The 17,678-nt window shown below is 40.6% G+C and overlaps 2 protein-coding genes across 7 annotated transcripts in view; one reads left to right on the forward strand and one right to left on the reverse strand.

Moving 5' to 3' along the window:
- Nucleotides 1-12,010, reverse strand: part of LOC130186315 (probable E3 ubiquitin-protein ligase HERC1) — a 60,745-nt gene extending 48,735 nt beyond the window's left edge. For all 6 annotated transcript variants that reach the window (XM_056403346.1, XM_056403347.1, XM_056403348.1 and 3 more), the window contains exons 1-17: nucleotides 11,895-12,010; nucleotides 7,834-8,836; nucleotides 6,718-6,813; nucleotides 6,429-6,611; nucleotides 4,691-4,903; nucleotides 4,330-4,428; nucleotides 4,097-4,193; nucleotides 3,846-3,989; nucleotides 3,505-3,632; nucleotides 2,995-3,139; nucleotides 2,666-2,837; nucleotides 2,423-2,557; nucleotides 2,071-2,236; nucleotides 1,702-1,827; nucleotides 1,055-1,279; nucleotides 690-842; nucleotides 309-441 (exon numbers count right to left, since the gene is read on the reverse strand). In XM_056403346.1, the coding sequence (XP_056259321.1) occupies nucleotides 309-441; nucleotides 690-842; nucleotides 1,055-1,279; nucleotides 1,702-1,827; nucleotides 2,071-2,236; nucleotides 2,423-2,557; nucleotides 2,666-2,837; nucleotides 2,995-3,139; nucleotides 3,505-3,632; nucleotides 3,846-3,989; nucleotides 4,097-4,193; nucleotides 4,330-4,428; nucleotides 4,691-4,903; nucleotides 6,429-6,611; nucleotides 6,718-6,813; nucleotides 7,834-8,805 (3,187 nt within the window). In that variant the 5' untranslated portion in view covers nucleotides 8,806-8,836; nucleotides 11,895-12,010. The remainder of the gene's footprint in view (nucleotides 1-308; nucleotides 442-689; nucleotides 843-1,054; nucleotides 1,280-1,701; nucleotides 1,828-2,070; nucleotides 2,237-2,422; nucleotides 2,558-2,665; nucleotides 2,838-2,994; nucleotides 3,140-3,504; nucleotides 3,633-3,845; nucleotides 3,990-4,096; nucleotides 4,194-4,329; nucleotides 4,429-4,690; nucleotides 4,904-6,428; nucleotides 6,612-6,717; nucleotides 6,814-7,833; nucleotides 8,837-11,894) is intronic.
- A 1,309-nt stretch (nucleotides 12,011-13,319) lies between these two features.
- esm1 (endothelial cell-specific molecule 1) lies at nucleotides 13,320-15,320 on the forward strand. The gene is made up of 3 exons (XM_056403775.1): nucleotides 13,320-13,952; nucleotides 14,402-14,545; nucleotides 14,729-15,320. Exons 1-3 carry the CDS (start codon nucleotides 13,646-13,648, stop codon nucleotides 14,821-14,823), a joined length of 546 nt encoding a protein of 181 aa, XP_056259750.1. The 5' UTR covers nucleotides 13,320-13,645; the 3' UTR covers nucleotides 14,824-15,320.
- Nucleotides 15,321-17,678: the final 2,358 nt, after the last annotated feature.

Consider the following 17,678-nt stretch of genomic DNA (forward strand, 5'->3'; position numbering starts at 1 on the left):
GTAGACCTAACAGTGCCATTATATATATATAAGTTAAGAAAAATAATTATACCTGATGTTGTTTTTGGCACACAACACTAAAGTATATACTGAGATATCTGCTGTATAAATGTTTGAACCTGCCCTTCCACTGGTCATTAAATAATAAAAAAGGAAAATAAAATCATTTCCGTGATGTTTTGTGAGTGTGATTAAAAGAGCCATCAAGATCTTTGCAAATAACTCACATAACAACAACAAATAATATATGGGACAGCAGAGTATCTAGGCTATAATAACGCACACTTGTTTCAAGCATTTATTCTTACTGTTCAGCTTCTTGATGATTTGTTTATCCTGGGAACTCTCCTTCAGCAGCTTGGTGGATCTCCTGAGTGTCTCAGCAGCACAGGGGAGCAGCAGGTAAAGATGTTCACGAAGCAGCGTTACACTGCTGTCATCCTGCAAAACAGAGGAATCAGTATAAACATAAATGCAGCTTATAACACCACAAGGCTCAGGGTAAAATATTCAGTTTAAATATACAAGACCTGTCAGCATAAGACTATTATCATTATTATTATTATTCCTATTATACTGAAAAATGGATGGGCCATTTCCTGTTAGTTATTTCTGTAATAATAATGCACTGTACATTTTATTTGTTGTTGTATATTGTTTTATTTTGTATAGTTGTTACTTTAGTGTACCTCAGGGCTGGAATGGATGAAGCAATGGGCGAGCAAGTGTTTGTGAAGTCCAGACAGCAGCTGGTGGAAGTGACAGGGAGGATCAGTCTGTCCCTGGCTATCACTTGAAAGCTGTTTGTCACTGTTTTTCTCCAGTTCCCCAAATGCTCGCTCCTGTATGAACACACACATGAAGAAAATGTAGGTGGAGGAGCAGGAACATCGCTCTAATTGAATGCTAACAATGTGCAACAAAATGTCCAGAAGTTAAAGAAACAGTACAAGTAAAACAATGCACTACAAATGCCCAAAAACCATTCTGTAAATCTTTCCCACATCCAAAATACAAAGTTACACACAAACAAATGAGGTCCTCGGTCCCATACCGTGTAAAAGCCTATGCTGAGGAGCAGGGTTCTGAGGAGCACCTCTGCTAAATGCAGTGGGTCATAGGCTTCAACGGAGCTTGATGATGAGGGCGGCCGGGCTGACATAGCAGGTGTCATAGGCGGTCCCAGGGCTGTCACCTCCCCAAAATTGCTGTAACCCAGTAGAGAAGCTACATGGCTCTGGTCCTGAAGGCTACTGAGGACCATGTCTAACTGAAGACGCTTTGAAAGATGGAGATGAAAGAAGAAGAGAGAACTGTCTAGTATTTGATCATGTAACTGTGAGGTTACCAAAAACATTTCTGCAGTGAAGAAATAATGTTCTGACATCAACACATTTTCACAACATTCAAGCAGTCTTCACATATTGCCTAGCAACGCTCCGAGTTGGCGCTGTGACTTTGACAAACACACTGTTTGCTAGCTCCATCCATTTCCTGGCCAACTCTCTGGATCAGAGTCATAGTTAAAATGAGGGAAGACAAGCAGCCACGGCAGAATACATGTTCTTGAATTGTGTCCTTGCATTTACACAAACATCTTCTATATAGACCAGATTCTTGACAAAATGCATATAAACCACAGTTGGTCATAATAAACATCACTGCAAATAATGACACATTATACATTTTCTTTGCCCATACCTGGCCTTTGGAGAGGACATTCAAGCTCTGAGGGCCCTGAGGAAGGAGGGAGAGGAGTAGTTCTGTTCTTTCCCTCAGTGGAGGCAGCAGCAAAGATGCACCAATGGACAGCGTGCTCAAAACTGCCTGAGGATGGAGAGGAATATCAGCACAATATGAAAATACACATGGTGATCAAGGGAAAGGAAGTATTTACTACAAATAATAAATAAAACTAAATTAGCACAAATAACTAACTAACAACCCAGATCACACTTTGATTTAGACACTACATAGTTATATAGTTATTATCCTGGCACCAATCCTTCCAAATCCCACTGTCATATGTGACCATAAAATTATTAAGAAACGGACGGCATTTTAGTTTACCTGTTGTATGGAGTCCGGCATGTTGGTGTCTATGAGCCTGAAGAGCAGATTTCTGAGCGGTCTGCTCTGAGCCCCCAAAACCATGGCACCAGTGCCCCCAGCATGGGCCAAAGACAAGTGGATGGATAGCAGCTTCATGCACAGCAAAAGAAACTGATGGTGGTCCCTGGGGCAAAGACAGTGTAACATTAGGAGTGTGGGTCCAGTGGAAAGTGAGTCAATGTGTCCTCCTCATTGGTGGTGAACTTTTTTTGTCTGTAGGATTCTACACTAAATATTTTCAAACACAAATAATAAAATACAACTTTGAGGTAACTGAGTACGTTAACGTAATTGTAAGGTGATTTCGTACCTTTTAGTTAAGAAAGGAGCAGGGGGTGTGTCATTCCCGATGCCATCACAGTAACTTTCTAGAAAGTTGCGCAGGTAGGTGAATGTACTCTCCTCCAAGTCGACACAAAAGGGCCTGTGCCATGCTACCAGTTGCCTGGAAAAAGACCAAGTCACTTAAAAATAACTGATGCTACACAGATGAGATTTTTTTTTTTGATGTTTACATTGTAAAAGAATAGAATATATAAAGTTGAGGCTTTACCGGTCAGTTGGAACTGCAGTCCAAGCCAGGCTGTGAGAGGTGCCAGCAGTGATTTGCTGGATCGAAACCCCCTCTAAACCGAGCACTTTCTTAGGTTTGGTAATGGGTGTTGAAGTGTGGCCTTGCCCACACTGGCCCATAGTGTTGTTCCCCCAGGCATACACTTCATTTTCTGATGAAAGAAGAGCAGATCACAATTTTAACATCCCATTTACAAAGATAAAAATGATAATTCTTACCCTGAGTTTAAAAAAATATTATAAAAGCAAGGTTTTTTTGAATAATTATCTAATCATCTGAGTAACTATGAACTGCTGAAGGTATCTTACCATGGGACAGAGCAAGACAGTGGCTGTCTCCACAAGAGATATCAATGATCTTGGTGATACCCAGGTCCTCTACAAACCTGGGCCTCAGTGAGGTTGTCTCAGAGGAGCCACACCCTAAGCACGAGCCACAGCCCCATGCAAACACCTAAAGAAATAACATTGCATGAACAAAAATTAAAATTATTGACATTTATTCCTTGTATTTGGGATGTAATCGAATGCAAATACATTATTTGATCTGAGCATATCAAGTGCTGATAAAGACAGAGAGTGACAGATAACAGTGGCTACGGTGATGTTAGAATGTTCCTTCAAAATAAAAGCTTGCCAACAAAGAGAGCTGATCTTTGTTCAAATTTGTCTTATATTTGATTATTTTCTGTCACAAGATCAGTGATGTTTAAGGTAATGTGTCAAAGAGCTATAGGTACAAACTTTGTTATTAAATTGAAACCATTGGTCAGTTCTGACCTTGAAAAATCATCCCTGACCCAAAATGCCACATCTCACCTGTCCGGCAGAGGTAAGGGCCAGAGATGATTGGCTGCCAGCACACACTTTCCTGATGATGAATCCATGCAGGGCCTCTATGACCTTGGGGCGATACACACGATTGGTGTCTCCATGACCTAGTTTACCTGCAAGGATGAGTCATATCTGAGTACCAGCATCACACCCTACTAGCTCAGGATATTTCTGTTATGATAGACCACACATTATACTGCGATGGTTCTGTCTAGGCACAAAAAGAATCTGATTTTCTGCTCAAGCTAATGTTTATAATTTTTGCACAAAAGAAAGTCTTTCACTTAGTGTGTGATTTCCAGCTGCCATGTCATCTGTCAACATACCGTTGTCCCCTCCTCCAAAGGACCACACAGTGTGTCCGTCCTGTGCCACAGCAATGGTGTGGGAGCTGCCACAGGCCACCTGACCCACACCACTTATGTCCTTTACCAGTGTGGGCACGTTCCGACTCTGGCTGTCACTGTGACCTGGTCAGGAAGAAGAAACATAGCATGTTGCTAACATACCAGAGGAATGATTTCACTAAAAGTTGAGCCAAATAAGCAGAAGCAACTATAGAAAATAAGGTGCGTACCCAGTCTGCCAAAGTCCCCTTCTCCCCACGTATATAGCTCTCCATCATTAGTCACAGCAGCACTGTGTCTGTAGCCAGCAGACACGCAAACAACAACCTGGCAGAGACAAGGTCACATATAGAAAAAAAAAAATAGAAAAAAAAGAAAAGTGAAATCACTTCATGCCTTTTGAAAAACAAAATAAATGTACAAGGCCACTCCCTGTAAACAGATGTGTTTCCTGTATGCTTACTTTGCCTAATAGCGGCCCTTGTATGATTTTGGGGTATTTCTGTGTAGCACTGTTACCATGGCCCAGCTTCCCATACTCTCCGTCACCCCAGCTGAACACCTGCAAGAAATATTTTTAAAATCTTACTATTATTACCAGAAAACCATCAGTTAAAATCTCACAAATATGTATAGAGGAAGTGGAAATGTAGTTATTACTCACATGTGTTACTTATTTAATAAATTCAGAAAAAAAACATTACTCATTTGTATTATGTAACAGAGTAGAAAATTCACTGTTGAAACTACAGTCTACAAACCTTTGAAATATGTATGAGCAATCAGAGGTCATTTCAGTTGCAGCAGTCATTTTAACTTCTTACCTCTCCCTCTACAGTGATGGCCAAAGTGTGACCGTCAGAGCCCTTGGAGGATGACACTTTCTTCATGTTCCTATGTGGCTCCAGCACAAGTTTTTTGGGCATGGATTGGTTGTTCGAGTCCCCCAGGCCAAGGCGGCCATAGCTGCCTTTTCCACATGCTTTCACTGACCCATCTGCAGATACTGAGAATGTACAGTACTGACCCGCCTCAATCTAAAAGAAGAACCAAGTGGATAAAAGTGAGAACCTTAAAAGGATGAGATGCAATGCAGCAGAATAATATTATTTTAAAGTTTTTGGCACACTTTCAATTTTTCTCACCCACAAATGCACACAGAAGTCTATACTATAAACTGCAGTGATTTTGGTGTATGTGGCACATGTGATTTATAATACAAGTAGCACAAAATTCCTAAAATGATTATGGCTATTTGATGCTGGCTGAATGGAAACAAACAGACAAATGGTGTGATGATGTACAGTACTGTGCAAAAGTTTTAAGCAGGTGTGAAAAAATGCTGTAAACTAAGAAGTGTTAATAGTTTATTTTCATCAATTAACAAAATGCTGGACATCTTCCGATTTCAAAGGGAAATAAGCTTGTTGTGTTTTTCATCTGCTGCACTAAGTTTCCTTGGCCGACCACTGCGTCTACGATCCTCAACGTTGCCCGTTTCTTTGTGCTTCTTCAAAAGAGCTTGAACAGCACATCATGAAACCCCAGTCTGCTTTGAAATCTTTGTCTGGGGGAGACCTTGCTGATGCAGTATAACTACCTTGTGTCTTGTTGCTGTGCTCAGTCTTGCCATGGTGTATGACCTTTGACATGAACCTGTCTTCCACAACCTCACCTTGGTAGCAGGGTTTGGCTGTTCCTCACCCAGTTTTAAGCCTCCTACACAGCTGTTTCTGTTTCAGTTAATGACTGTGTTTCAACCTACATGTGAAATTGGTGATCATTAGCACCTGTGTGGTATAATTGGTTGATCATACACCTGACTATAATCCTACAAAATCCCTGACTTTGTGCTAGTGTACCTATAAGAATTGATGCTGGTTTGAAGGCAAAGGGTAGTAACACAAAATATTGATTTGATTTAGATTTTTCTTTTGTTCGCTCACTTTGCATTTTGTAAATTGATATATATATTTTTGAAAGCATTCCTAGTTAACAGCATTTTTTAACACCTGCCTAAACCTTTTGCACAATACTGTATGTTTTTGCTAAAAGAACAAAACGGACTGGAGAAGGGATGTGTACAACTTTGTATGATATAAAAAATACCAAAAAAAGTAGTTGAAAATATATATGATGATAAAGTTAAATAGTCTGTCTCTGGCCCTGCTCAGACCTGGCATTAACATGCTGCTACTGCTGTTACTGCTGTAAGTGCAGGTGTAAACACACCCAAGACACATTGAGGACACATTTGAGAGTCGATCACTCAGACCCCATTGTGAGGTGGTGTGGGCCACATAGAGGGACCACCTACTCAACTGAGTGAGATTTTCTTTAAATTGATATGAGAAAAGGAGAAGAAATATCTACCAAATATAAAAAATGTTTTATATTTATAGTGTATATAAGTAGTATATAGTGTTCTTTTAATATATTGAAAATCCTAAACTGTAATGACTTAATATGAATAATGATAATGAATAAAACATAAAAATAAGTAAACCCGTGAAATGGGAATAATGTGGTTAGAGTTAGTCCGGTGCTCATGTGTAGTCATACCATTTGAGCATCACTGAAGCCCTGTGTCAGTTTTGGCAGCAGGATTTTCTCCAGAGTTCCCTCTGCCAGCTGATGGCTGCTGTTGCTGCCCCACACATACACCATGACTGTGTCACTCTCTGTACCAGGAGAAGCTGCATCAGTGCTGCAGGAGCACAGGCAGTAGGATGCTAGGTTACAAATCTGCCAAAGGGAAGGAAGGTGAGGTTCTTTAAATCAGTTACTGGGAAAGGATAAAAGGTGTTAATAGTGTCTACATGTTACAGTATGTGATTAAATTCACTGTTACCTCCTCAAAGAGGCAGAGAGCTGCCTGTGAGAGCCGACAAAGTCCATCTGCATCCTTCTTCAGCACCTGAGTATTGACAGAGTCTCCACGGAAACCCTGGAAAAAAAACATGTTTAACCTTCAACATAGTATTCTTAATATAACTCAATATATTATATATTAAGTTGGCTTGGATTTATGGTAAATCAGTTTTCTTACATTCCTAGGGTGCTATAGGTGCTCATTATTATTCTAAACCCTATATCAGAACAAGAAGGGCCGCTTCCCAAAAAGAGAGACATGTCACTGCATGATCAGATAGGGGGTGAAGTCAAGAATGAGAAAGCGGCAAAGACACAGCTGTCAGCGGAGACACAAGTTACTGGAGAGAGAGCAGCAGGCTGCTTACCCCCTTTTTCCTCTCACCAGAAACAGAAACTAAATTGTGCTGAAAGGTCTGTGATCCCTCAGGTCTTTATTGTAGCTTATATGTGAGATGTACTGTACATGCAAACTCTTAAATCTATAATCTGAAAATCTGTTATCATGTACAGTATCATGAGGTTGTTGGCAGTACCCAGCCCTGGCTGTCATTTGCACAGAAATATTGCAAAGCTGATTAGCCTGTTAAGGATGACTCAATACGCATATCTCGAGAGGACAGGAAGACTGACTCAATCCTAATCCTTATCTGCAGACTAATACATCACTATGAGCTTTAAATGAGACTGTTCAAATAAAAAGGACAGTCTATAGCAGGGATGGATGTGGCAGTGAAGAGTCATTTTCCTTCTTAACAGGCAAAGGGACTCGTTTATTGGCATGTTCAAAGTCAGATACATAGAAATGTATGAACTAACCACTGCTAACCAATGCATTGATACATTACAACATATGATCCAATGTTATGGCCTGGAAATGTTAAACTTCTATAAACTAATAAATCCAAATTCCTCTATCCTGATGTCAAGACAAAGGGATATAAAATTAGTCCTTTTAAAGGTAGCTTGATAAATGCTGCCAACCATCCATGACATAGACACCAGGTGTTGTTCATAATAATGGTTATGGCTGAGCAGAGTTGATGGTACATATAGTAAAAGGAAGATAACATATCTAGAATAACATGTGACATACCGAATATTGCCTCATTTGAAAAAGGGTTTGATGGATGACTTCAAAGCCCACACCAGCTGACTGCTGCGAGCTCAGTGTGGAGGAGGAAGACAGTGTAGAGGTGCAGGAGGACATGGAAGCAGCCAAAGCGACCTCCACCCACTCCAGCAGAAACTTCAGGGAGCCTCTCTGCATGGCCAGGCCAAGCAGCAGCTCCAGTGCTAGCCTTCGACCGGTGGGGTCTGCCCCACCGGTCCCACTGCTCACTGATGTCTTCTTAAGGAATTCAGCCACCTGTGCCAGGCAGTCCAGCCCCACCGACGGGATCTTGTTCTCATTGGCCAGAGAGAGTGGCGGTAGCGAAGCTAGCACCGAGGACGCCGTGGCAAGCACGTCGTTGCAAAGCACCGACTCAGGATGGACAGAGGCGGCATATCTCCAGTTCTGCTGCAGTAACGAGAAGAGCAGACTCAAACCTGTCCTCACACCCATCTCTATCAGAACATCTGTACCCGACTTGACTTTGGATGCTCCCACTGGCAGGCAAGGCTCTGAGGCCAGCTCAAGTTGCCCACATTCAGCCCCGCTGTCTGTGGACTGGGAGGGCAGCTGCACGCGGAATTTGTCATGGTATTTGCTGTGAAGTGCGTAGTAAATCCTCTGCAGAACTACCAGCCTCTGGTGGAGGCCCAAGGTGTAGGAGGTTTGCGTCAGCATGCGGTGAGCCAGCCATCGCTGGCTGTGAAGCAGGGATGACAGGTACTCTTCCTTCTCCTCTGAGGCACTCGACTCACACTCGAAGTCTGGCAGGCGTGGGCCAACGAGTTCTTGAACAGGCTGGGCCAGAGTCACCACTTCCTTGTTGTGAAGAAGCTTACTGTAGAGCGCAGAAGCTCCATGCCTCCTGGCTGTCTGTACGCTGTCTTCTGCTGCCCAGGAGCTATTGAAGTGCTCCTGCCACTTGAGCAACACATGGGTCTGACAAGGCACCATGTCTGAGCATTATCTATACTCTGATGGACACCTGAAAAAAGGTGGGAAATATGATCAGAAGAGCTAATGAGGCCTGTGTATTGGCAAGTTAATATAATTCACAACTATCACTCCCTCACACTTGATTAATATAATGAAAAGGCACTTTTATTTTCATCATCAATTTACAGGCAACATTTGCTGCTGAAAGCCAATGTTCTAATGCGTTCTCCTGCCAAGTAAATTCACGGTAAAGGTATCGGCTTTCTCCTTAGTGTTGGCCCTATTCCAGCATACAGCACATCCAGGCTATTGCCACAGGCCCAGTGGGTATCACTGAAATAGTTCAGCTCACCCTATGATTACGTCTAACACAGCCACACTAATGAGGGCACTTTTGTCTCACAAGCCGTTATGCTGCACAATATCAAGACATTTCTGTCCATCTTCATTTAAGAGTATTAGTTTCATAATATGTCCGGTCAAAGCCAAAACCTGCTTTGAGAAATTAAGCACATGGGTTATTATAACCTGATCCCTCCTGACAATTCATTCATATTCTCTGTCTCAGTCAGAATCCTCTCAACGTTGATCACCTGATGCTCTGACATACAATCCTGTAGAAGGATGACTTGGACTCCACCTAACCCCCAGTCTGCCTGACTGCATAGTTTGTCAGCTTTCCAAACAAATAAAAAGCAAGCCTGTTGTTGCTGTCGAGAGGAAATTCTAGATCTCCAAAGGAACAGCACTCCCGGAACTAAGAAAACAGATTTTAATTTTCCCAGCTTGCATTTTAATCAATAATATGTAGGTTTGTTATCGGGTCTAAACCGACCGAAATCATTAAATGCACGTTAAAATGTGTCAGTCCCCATGACAGTCACTATATGGAGGTCAACATTCATATCTTAGTGGGTAATTTCATGGGAATATCGCTTGTGTTAAATTCTCATGACATGAGATAAAGCACATTCATCCTAACAACTCTGAACTATATTAAAAAAGGCAAGGCTAGTGCAAGAATGAATCATTTCTAATGTATTTCAGACTTGATGGAAATCTGTGCCTTCAATACAAATGCATTTCTCTTATGACTTTTCATTCACAACACTGAAGCTTGAGGGTAAACTAAGCACTGAAATCTGCTGTTGATGTGAAGAATAAAAAACTCCATACTGTTAAGTCATGGCTGACACTATTAGTAAAACTTAAACAAAAACATGAACCAGCATGAGTGAGAGAATGCTAGTTACAGCCTGTTAAGCATGTGAGCGTGCCACTTTGACTGTAGTCAACAGTCATAGCGCCTCATCTCTCTTGCCTTGCCTGAGGCCTGTGGGGCTATATGGTTTCCACTCTGGCCAAAAATAACAGCAAGCATTGATATAGTAATGGGCTCTTCGGTCAGACAACCACCAGCATGCAACCACTAGCAATATTAGGCGCAACTATCACTGATTACAAACTATCTCAAGTTGTCGGACACAAACATTAAGGACACCTCTTGAGTTTGGCTCCCCTTTTTTCAGCCCAGCTAGCTTCAGAATTTATGTAGCCTACAATATGCATTTCACAAATATCAATCCATTCAAAACATGCACAAACCACTAACATCTTATATTACTTTTTATCATTACTCACTCTAAATTGAGCCAAATATCCCAACAACTTTACAATAAGATATAAAAAATAAAATAAAAACATAAAGGCTCACAGGTGGGCTCGTGCAGGCCTAGATGAAAACAATAGCCTTAATACATCAAAAAACAACATCAATGACTGGTAGCGTGGTGTAAGATCAGTGGAAAAGTAAAAGTCTGTGATATTAGGGGGATTGACTGTGAAACTGGGTCACATCTCATACAAAGCTATAACATGTGTTCTTTTCTTAGTGGAATCAGATGTAGTAATACAATGCTTCTATTGGACCATGATGCTGAGAGAGAGGGAGAGATGAAAAGTGCCCATCACAATTTCCCAGCATCCAAGGTGACATTTAAAAATTGCTTATTTTGTCCAACTAACCATTCAAACCCCAAAGATATTCAATTTTCACTTTCAATGATATATAACAAGACCTAGGGTCAGGATGAACTAATGACAGTGTGTAGATATGTTTGGCATTAATTGCATTTTTCTGCAGGATTTTCTGCAGGCCTCAAACCACAAGGGAATGAGCTCTGTATCAAATCCATCCTCCTTTACATTGAGAGAAGCCAGTCAAGATGGTTCTGGCACCTGCATGGCCCTCCATTTTGGTGACTTTCTGGGCCTGTGTGGGCAAACACAACCTTGGAAGACCCAGAACAGGAGTAAACAGTTTTACATTTCTCCTCTGACCACATAATAGGACTTGAAAGTCACCTAGACTCAGCGGGAGGAAGCTGCTGGGCCGAGGGTCGTTTGGGCTGCTGTTGCCAGGACAACCCCAACAATACGCATTTAGACAAAGGATGTATGGATGACTGATAATCATAACCCTTGCTAATGTAAGCAGAGGATAGGTGATATCAGAAGACACATACTGTGGGGAATTAATGTCTGACAGCAACTTAATTATCTTCAGCTGCAGGAGGGAAAAGACATACCGTTATATTCCATAAAAGGTACACTGTCATATTGACACAAGTTAGGCATTGAGTTGGGCACTCATGCTACTGATGTTAGCCGACAAGATAATTTAATTAATTTAAAATTAACGACATTTTCCATCCTTGCTGTCTGGCTCCTTACTTTGAAGCGTCTGTCAACATTTTGCATCGTTAACGTTTATCGCTTTTCATTTCTGGCGATAGTTAGCTCATTGTTGCAGTGAAGCTATATTTGCCACAGCGACACAAACAACGAAATATGTGAATTTGAAACGCGGTCTCCGTCGTGTTGTTCACAAACACCGGTAACATTATTCTGCATCTGCGGTGACAGCTGAGCTAACGCTGGCTGCAGTGCAGTTGCTAGTCTGCTCCATGGCTGTCAAAAGCCGACCAAGCCCCTCCGCTTGTCCGCTGACAGCTCTCGGTAAAACGCTCCCGTGGCTAGTTAACGTCGCGCTAATATGTTAACCTGGGTGTTGTACTATTAAAATAGACAACGGACATGTAAGTTACCTTGACAGTAAGCCTCCGCCGATAAACGGTTTGCGTTACCTGTCCCGTCCCAGTGAGGTCTCCCTTGGACGCAAATATCATATCAACCTTCTCCTCTTTCCTCTTCTTCTTCGTCTGCTTGAATATTAACCACTCCGTTGGATGACTACATTACCGCCACCCTGTGTCACGGAGTGAGGACGCATCATCATCATCCTCATCATCATCATCTTGTTATTATTCGTCTACCTTTTATTTTTCTTCTGTTTTCCATTCAGACTGGACGCCTGCCTGACACAGTGCAGTGTGTGTGTTACATGTTTGAAGCCTGGTTTCATGAAGCACGAATGTGCATGAATCCAGGACTAGACCAAGTATTTCTGGGGCCCAAACCTAACACCCCACCCCATCACCACCACCACCACCTTTAAAATCTACCCTCAGATCTATATCAACCTAATTACAGAATTAGCCTAAAGAAAAAAAATTCAACCATACAAACACTCTGTTCAGCCCACCTTCTTTTTATGCGTGTAAATTATTATCTATTATTACAGCATCAGCCTATAATAAACAGGATACGATAAAATCAGGCTACTTAAGGGTCTATCCACTGCTTTAACACATGAAGGTCAGCCTGTGAAAACAGATGCATAATGTCCTCAGTGGCTAGGGAAGGAGCTTGATCATGCCTGGGAAAATAACCTTGATGATATTGCATCATGGGAAATGTAGGATCCATTGTTTTTGGACCTTGGCCCACAATAGGGACTAAGGATCAGCTTGATTTTTTTTTCTCAATCTTGTGAGTCCTGAAAGTTTATGGAGCTGCATTACTAAATAGCTGAGGTACCCCATTTAAAGTGGGCTACTTCACATAATTCAGTTGTGTGTGTTATATGTTTATTTGTGTCTTTCATGCCATAATAAAATTCCTGTACCAATCAATTAATTTACTCGTTTTAAAAGTTACAAAATTAAAAAAAAGGAGGAAAATTAAAGTCAGGCTCTTAGAAACTTAAAAACATTCAATTTAAATAGGTCTATCTTTTAAACTGCTGTTGCATCTTAAATTTGATGGCATGTTTTATTTCAGTTTATCAGTTCCTTCTTCTTTGTTACAGAATTCAATACTAATAACATGATGAAAGACTAATTTAGGGATCAATAAACACATAAAACGCTATTTTAAAAATAATAATCTGGTTATGTTGGATACAGACTTACAATACAAACTTTTAAACTGCACCGTCTTGCTTGAAGAATTGTAGGCTATATAATTAATTTTTACGAAGATAATCTAATTATGCTAAAATTGATCTATTGCGTATATAGGCGATTGTCAATAAGCTTTCCTATCATAGGATGTTGTGACTGAAAACTGAATTCTTCAAAGCTTAGCCAGTCACGACAGTCCTGAGTTTGGGGGCTCAGTCACTCACAAAAACAAACCAAAGATAACTTATGACATCAGTTCACACGGATTTCAATTCCTGGATGGCGGTTCAGAGTTAATCCCACTTCCAAACCGGATTTCTAAAAAGGGGGCTGACTGGCAAAAGGGACGACAACACCGGAATGAGGAAATTGACGAGGGGCAAGCCATGTGCAAAACAAAGTTGTTCATCGCTGATAACCATGCAACCTGATGAACCAGAGGTCACTCCACTCAAGTCTCCCCGAGGCGACCCTCTTCTCTTCTGTCTTCCCGAACAAACCGCTCATCCAAAAGCCCAGCAGCAGCCTTCCACCGACTCTCCCTGCATCCAGTGATGTCTTTTCTCCTCATCACAGTGCTGTCCTCACTTCTGCTGCAAGATGCTGAGGCGTGGGGCGCCAACGTCAAGTACGCGGTGAACTGCCCCGACAGATGCAACGCGGAGCGGTGTGGCGGGACACAGCGGTGCACACGGACGGTCCTGGATGATTGCGGCTGTTGCCAGGTCTGCGCAGCCGGCAGAGGGGAGCACTGTTACCGCACAGTGTCGGGGATGCACGGGGTGAAGTGCGGACCGGGATTATTCTGCGAGTTCTACAAAGATGAGGACGATTACGGAGACGAATATGGGATTTGCAAAGGTAAATTTGCATTAAATGGGCTATTTTAAAATCTTGCTGCTGTTTCTGCATGCTGCGTTTTGAACAGAGTGATGCTCTGCTGCACCAAATCCCAATGTCCCATTATGTTTTCACTGTCTTTTAGGCTCTATTTTCTTAATTATCACAATAAACAGCACCACTGCCATATGACCAGAGAGGCTCATGTGCAGACCTGTGCACCCTTGCCTAAAATATGAATTGGTTATTTAACTTGATCATTTGCACCTAATCTTTCTATCATCTGAGGCTTTAGTTAAGGTACTGAAACATCATTGCTGCTGCTGATCCCAGATCAGTTAATGATTGTGAATTTGAGTCTGTAACACTAACTAAAAAGTGGAGCCCACATGAGGTCCACTAATCTTTTTCTCTGCTTATTCTTTGTTCATAATGTTTAAGTAGCCTAATGTTCTTTTTTTCCTTTCCAGACTGTCTGTATGGAACCTATGGGGTTGAGTGCCGCAACACATGCAACTGCAAAGAAGGCATTTGTGACAGGGAGACAGGAACTTGTCTCACCCTCAAATTCTTTGCCAAAATCGCCAGCAAGCTCAAGACTGAGCCCCAAGCAGGTAAAAATGATTGAGGCTTCTTAAAATAAAGATTGCTCCTACTGCTTTTTTTGTTTTTTAAACGTTCTTATCACCAGTAAATTCTCAGTGTGCTTGTAGCAGACAAATGTCACACCAAAAGGACTAAGTTAAGTTTTGCATGTTTGCATGAAGTGAGAGATGAATGAATCCTTGTATTTTCAGGGGGAGATGGCGGCTCAGGAGAGGTCAGCACTGCCCAGAACACAGATCAGCACACAGACAGATCCACTGCTCCGAAGCGGCTCAACCCTCGCTGACAAGTGCTGACAAGACTGAATCTTTTCAGTGTAAATGTAGCATTAACTTATAAATGATCTGAAAGATATATTTTATTATGTTAAATGATAAACAGACTTTTTTACAGCATTTGGAAGTTTTATTTTTGTTTTTTTTGGCCCTTGTCTGACATCTTTTCTAATGAAATATGCAGACTATGTTATTATCTCTCTCTATCTCTCTTTTATTGCTTTATATCTGTTTGTAGAGTAAATGAACTAGAATGATCCAGTTCCCCATTAGCTCCAGTATCGACCTGAGTCTCTCGGTTCGTGTGCCTTCAAACATTATTGTTGAAGTAATGAGAGTTAATGTCACAAGAAAGGGCCGTGTGTTTATTTTCAAACTGGATACAGCAATAAGTTCTCCATTATGATATTTTATTTGTACTGTATATATGAAAACATGGGAAATATCATGTATATGACACCAGCCAATGTAAAGAATGCTCTTACAATTAAACCAAAGTTATCACTGACTGCTGTCATTTCATTTTCATTGCCTAGTTTATCTGTTAACTTTATTAGATGTGCATCATTTCAAAGAGAAACTTCATAATCTAGAAACAATGACAAAAACAGGCTCAGCGGTTTTCTGATACAGTGCTCAACAGTGAAATATAAACCTTATCCATGAAAGCAGTTCAATATAACTACACTATGATTTAAACATGTCTTCGTAGTCAAACAAATTGAAGTGCTGCAAAATAAAGGATACATAACACACAATTACTGAATGGGAAGGACAAATGAAGATGACCATAGTAAAAGTACATTTGCTTGTACATAAAAGTACAAATAAATACAAAGTGTAAAATAAAAGGATGGGATGACAAACGCACCGAGCGGCTCCGCAGAGTCAAGCCATACACGTCATTTTTTGATGTTTTATTCTAATCTTTTTTTCCCCTATGCTCAGAATAACTTCAGTGCTTTCATACGTGTGTCTTTGCTCCAGGCTCTTTTACTCTGAAGGCCAACAGTATCTGTATGAATGCTGCAAAGACTTCTCTGTCTATCAGTTACTTTTTCTCTTTGCAGAAAAACTACAAATCTCTGCCACAATGGCACAGAGATTAAAATAATCTATAAAACTAAATCATACCAAGTGAGTGAAAGTAGAGAGTGGAGGTTTGGGCAGCTTTGGACCATGCTGGAATAAAAGTTCTCACTGAAACATCTTTGGGATTGGTGTGTTTAGTCGGTTCATAATTAAAGTCAAATAAAACGGTGGCTGACATGCAAGACAATGCAAGTTTAGAACTTGTGTGAGCACTTTATGCAGTGTTTCTAGAGGAATTTGACACCTCAACATGTTGCAGAAACACCTGGTTACTTTACAAACTGGGAGGACCAAGAGACTATGGTAGACTGAATTCTAAAAAAAGAAGGGGAGACATTTATATTCTCAGGATGACATTCATTTATGGGAGGTGGAAAAAAATGTTAAGAAGTCCGGAGAGAAGTATGTCTTTTGACCAAAAGGAATTCTTGTTTCCATGTTGACATGGAACAGTATATCCAAACACTAGAGCAGAAATGGTTATTATTAATGCTGAGAAATATTCAGGCATCCTTGACTTTTAAGTTGAGGAACGCAGTGCTTTTCTCCGCTTCCACAAATGGCAAAATATTCTTTGTTCCCATGCAGAAAACATCTCAGACATACTGAGAAAATACTTTCACCACTAATAGAATAAGAACTTAAGAGCAAAGACGAAGTTGCAGGCTTCTCAAAAGACGTTATCACTGGTGGGAGAGAATTCGGAAAAGCTCCTCTGACTTTGCTATTTGAAGAATTTTCTTTACTGAAAACTTTACTGTGACTATAACACTGTATTGGAATAGATGAAGATCTCAGGATGAGCCAAGAATACAGACTCATGAGTCAACATGGGACAAAAAATCACAATGATTTAAATTTTGAGACAATGCTCAAGGTATTTTCTTCCTCCCTGGAGGAAAACATTCATGACACTCTTTCAGCTCTTTTCACAATCCTGACAATTTCAGCTCATACACCAGAACTGAACTGAATCATTTTCCTGAGAGAGCAGACAAGATATCATCATTTTGTAAGTGAGCGGCATCTTAATATTCAGAAGCACTTTGCATAAGAATTACATTTTTATAAAGTTTTTAAGTCCTGAAATTCTTTATCTTTGAATCCAGAACAAGTAGCTTTCATTCGAATGTGTGTAAATGTATTAACTAATCATATTGTATCAAACTAAATATATTAATTAGCCATGCATTTAGCCATAAAAAAAAAAAGGAAAAAAATTTGACAAATTGAATTAAAAAATTAAATGTACTCACATACATAGTGGTCTATGATAAAGCTAACCACAATAATCAGCTAAAATATTCATTGTCTTTGTGATTCTGAATTTAAAGGCCAGAATGAAACCTGAAATCATTTATGATCAAACATGATAAGTCACCCTTGATTAGAGGAGGATGCCTTTTCTCTTCATTCCTCTATAACACATCAGCAGGCACAGAGTTAAAGTACAAAACATCTAATGGAGATGAAAATTATATCAAACATTTTGGACAAAATGTCCAAAATAATCCTGTCCCAGTTAAAAATATCTCTTATTAGCCTCACCTCTGACTCTTGCTGTTACAAAAATGTTTTCCAGTATTCAGCTTGTTTATTTCCTGTGCTTCCTGACACCTGTGAAAATGGCCCTTCTTCCTGTTGTTGTTGTGTCTGTCCAGGGGAGGAATTTAAAAGCAAGTTTTTCAAGTGACACTCCAAAAGCTGGGAATTTATAAATGTCACACAACATAGCAAAGGCCTTATCCTCTTGTCGGGAGTCAGAAGAGGACAC

Source organism: Seriola aureovittata, chromosome 18 (genome assembly GCF_021018895.1).
Source record: "Seriola aureovittata isolate HTS-2021-v1 ecotype China chromosome 18, ASM2101889v1, whole genome shotgun sequence".
Lineage (NCBI taxonomy): Eukaryota > Metazoa > Chordata > Actinopteri > Carangiformes > Carangidae > Seriola > Seriola aureovittata.

What these genes read in the sequence shown, in the direction of transcription:
- esm1 (XM_056403775.1), top strand. Translation starts at nt 13,646, where the DNA reads ATGTCTTTTCTCCTCATCACAGTGCTGTCCTCACTTCTGCTGCAAGAT. An exon ending in CGAATATGGGATTTGCAAAG is followed by an intron (nt 13,953 to 14,401) that starts GTAAATTTGCAT and finishes TTTCCTTTCCAG; the next exon opens with ACTGTCTGTATGGAACCTAT. An exon ending in CAAGACTGAGCCCCAAGCAG is followed by an intron (nt 14,546 to 14,728) that starts GTAAAAATGATT and finishes TTGTATTTTCAG; the next exon opens with GGGGAGATGGCGGCTCAGGA.